Source organism: Phacochoerus africanus, chromosome 1, assembly GCF_016906955.1.
Source record: "Phacochoerus africanus isolate WHEZ1 chromosome 1, ROS_Pafr_v1, whole genome shotgun sequence".
NCBI classification, from domain to species: Eukaryota; Metazoa; Chordata; class Mammalia; order Artiodactyla; family Suidae; genus Phacochoerus; species Phacochoerus africanus.
The window spans coordinates 108787737-108790824 of NC_062544.1; the positions used below are offsets into that span (position 1 = coordinate 108787737).

At 60.3% G+C, this 3088-nt stretch overlaps 1 protein-coding gene across 1 annotated transcript; it reads right to left on the bottom strand.

Annotated features, from left to right (window-relative positions):
* Nucleotides 1–998: 998 nt before the first annotated feature.
* Nucleotides 999–2532, bottom strand: TMEM158 (transmembrane protein 158). Its single transcript, XM_047754400.1, has one exon. It carries the CDS (start codon nucleotides 2530–2532, stop codon nucleotides 1645–1647), a length of 888 nt encoding a protein of 295 aa, XP_047610356.1. The 3' UTR covers nucleotides 999–1644.
* Between the last annotated feature and the right edge of the window lie 556 nt (nucleotides 2533–3088).

Below are 3088 nucleotides of genomic sequence, written 5' to 3' on the forward strand. Positions count from 1 at the left end.
TCAGGAGATAGAGGAAGACTGACACTCTCACCCCTTCCTCTCTGAGGCTGGTTCAGATATCCTAGACCCCAAAGAAACAGAGGGGCAGCTGAAGCTGCAGGGAAATGACCCAGACTCTCCTTCAGACAGATTCTTGTGAAAAAAAGAGTTCCATTTCTTTGGTATAATAGAAACATCTCAAGATAAAAGGAGGCTACATAGTTTTGATGGTTCCTCTCCAGCAGCACAAAGCGGTTCTCTAATTTGAGACACAGCAGAATCCTTTGCAGGGCTTGTTAGAGCAGATTGCTGGGCTCCACCCCAGAATTTCTGCAGGTCCTGGGCGGGACCCCAGTTTTGCATTTCTAACAAATTCCCAGGTGGTACTGACCTTGCTGTTCCAGGGACTTCATTTTGAGAACTCTCAAGAACAGTACCAACCATGTTCTGAAATAGCATCAAGTATTCACTCAAAAGTGGGGAGGACACGGAGCAAGGGAAAATAGCTTTAAAAAGTTTTAAGGTGTTTATTAGTCCCTAATGGTTTACCTTGAAAAAAATCTTGATGCCAAAATATCTCAGGTTTTAAAACCAGCTTTTGAAGTGTGTTCATGTACTAAAGGTTACACATATGAAATCTGCATGCCTTTCAAAATGACACCTGGCTCAGAGGAACTATCAGTTTCACCATTTTGGCACTTTACTGGGTGTTTTGCAGAGTTGAGGGAAGTGGAAAAAAGATGAAGTCACATAAAGCCCTGCATTCCACTGTGACAAGTGTCAGTGAGGCTGAGGGGTGGGGAGTGGTCTGTGTTGGGGGCAATGTGGTGAGAAGCAAAATAATTGCCATTAGGGCAAGTAATATGGTTTCCATCCCCTCTCTCTCCCAGACAGGTAAGGGAGACAGAGTTAGTCCTTCTCTAACTTTTTGAAGATCCCCTCCCTCATCTTTCAGGGGATCATCTTGTCATTCTTGAATTCCCTTTCCAAATCAAATAAAGAAAAAGCTACAATGCATCTCTGGAGGAAAAAGTCTGTATTAAAAGCCAAAAAAACCACAGAAGTACAAGAAGAAACGCCCATCTGTCCACGTCACTGGATAGATCGTCTTGGAAAAGGGTCATAAAGTTTATCTTCAGCAGTAACAATATATCGGTGTTAAATCATTCCCATGCCCCCCTTTTTAAATAAATTTAAAAAAAAACAACAAACTTGAAATACTATGTTCAGATACAAAGAGCTTCTCTTACTACAGCAATAGCAATTTGATTTTTTTTTTTACTAAAACTTCCATTTAAAACAGTTATTAAATATATAAAACAAATACACAGGATTTGGTCATTTTCTGCCATGAATATAGGGCACGTGGGTGCGGGGAGGGAGGAGGGCAGGGGGACGCAAAGAGGGGAAAGGGCCCCATTACCCTCCACTCTTGTCTTCCAGGCTGTGGATCCCACCCTGCAGGGCAACGGCTTTCATCTGCTTTTAGGAGCCAGAACCGCGGCACAGACCTGGCTTTTACCACAGGCTGGGGTCTCTCCGGCGGCCCCCTCCCCGAAAGAAGAACTAACGGTCACTACACACGAAGCACGCCGGCCGAGTCTCCCGGCGGGAAAGGCACCGAGAGCGCGGACACAGGGCGGACGTGGGGAGGAGCAGGGCGGGTCACTTGGTCGCCGCCCCCGAGGTGACGGCCGCGGCTGCGGCGGCCGCGGCGGCGGCTGCGGCGGCGGCGGCGGTGGTGGTCCCCGCGGGCACCGCGGCGGGGGCTGCGGCGGCGGTGCTGGCGGTGGTCCGGCGCTGCTCCATGCCGTTGGGCAGGAAGCCGGCGATGATGGGCACTGGCCAGATGAGGGCGGCCACGCTCCACACGACGATGACCAGGGTCATGAAGCAGGCCACCAGCGTGGACTCGATGGGCTTGCGGTTCAGCCGCCAGCCGGGCTCTCCCTGAAGCTCCTCCAGGCTGAAGTCCAGGCAGCAAAAATGCAGCGGTTCACCCTGCAGCCACAGTGGCCCGGGCGGTTCCGCCGCGGGGTAGGAGGGCAGCGCGGTGGGCGCCCCGGCGGTGGCGCCGGCGGCCCGGAGGCGGCCCGGGCGGCGGCCACGCACCCAGCCGCAGCCCACGCAGAGGCGCAGGTCCTGCTGCGCGCCGCCCGCCGCCAGCCCCAGGTGCTCGATAAGCAGTGGCGGCCCGACGCGGTGGAAGGCGGCGGCGAAGAAGGCGCGGCCGTGCGCGTTGGTGGAGAAGAGTAGCAGGTCGCACTGGAAGCCCCGCGGGCGGCCCCAGCGCACGAGCAGGGAGCTCAGCATCTGCCGCTGCACGCTGATGTTGCACGGCGCCGCCGCCACCTCCTCCTCCGGGCCCGGGTGCTCGGGAGCCCCGGGCGCCGCCGAGGCCAGCAGCCGGGGGGCAGCGGGCTCGCCCGCGGACGACGCGTTGACCGAGGCGTTGGGGGGCGCCCCGAGGAGGCCCGATGTGTCCGCGGCCCCGCCGCGGGCTGGCGGCAGCGGGCAGGCGACGGCCAGCAGCGCAGCGAGCAGGGGCAGCATGGCCTGCGGCAGGCGCCTACGCGCGCGGGGCCGGGGGCGGCTGCATGGCGCGCGGGAGACCAGCGGGCGAGCGGACGGCAGGACCGCGGGGGCTGGTGGCGGGCGGAGTGAGGACGCGCCGAGCCCTCGCCAGTCCTCGGGGGCGGCGCGGAGGCGGTGGCTTCGGCTCTCTCGGCTCCGGGTTCCCTCCTGGCCTGGCGACGTCTGGGTGTCCCCGCTGCCCCCGGCGCGGGGGCCCTCGGACAGTCAAGCTGATCTGCGAGGCCAGGCGCTCTCGGGAGCAGGATTCCCCGGCTCGGCTCCGCCCCCCGCGCGCCCCGCCCCGCCCCGCCCCGCCTTCCGCGCGCGCGGCTCGGAGACACCCCGGAGGGCTTTTGCACGCGCAGCTGAGGCCGGAGCGGGGGTGTTGCCCGGCGGGCCGGGATCTGTGAGGGTAGCGTGCGGGGGTGGGACTCCGAGGCCAGCGCGTGGGCAGGGGCCGGGCCTGGCGTCGGTGGGGGTCTTCCCATTGTCAAGGCCTGGGGTGGCTCCGCCGGCGAAACCTGCGGACGCTCCC

Excerpts from the sequence above, each read along its gene's own strand:
- TMEM158 (XM_047754400.1), bottom strand. The coding sequence starts at position 2,532 with ATGCTGCCCCTGCTCGCTGCGCTGCTGGCCGTCGCCTGCCCGCTGCCG.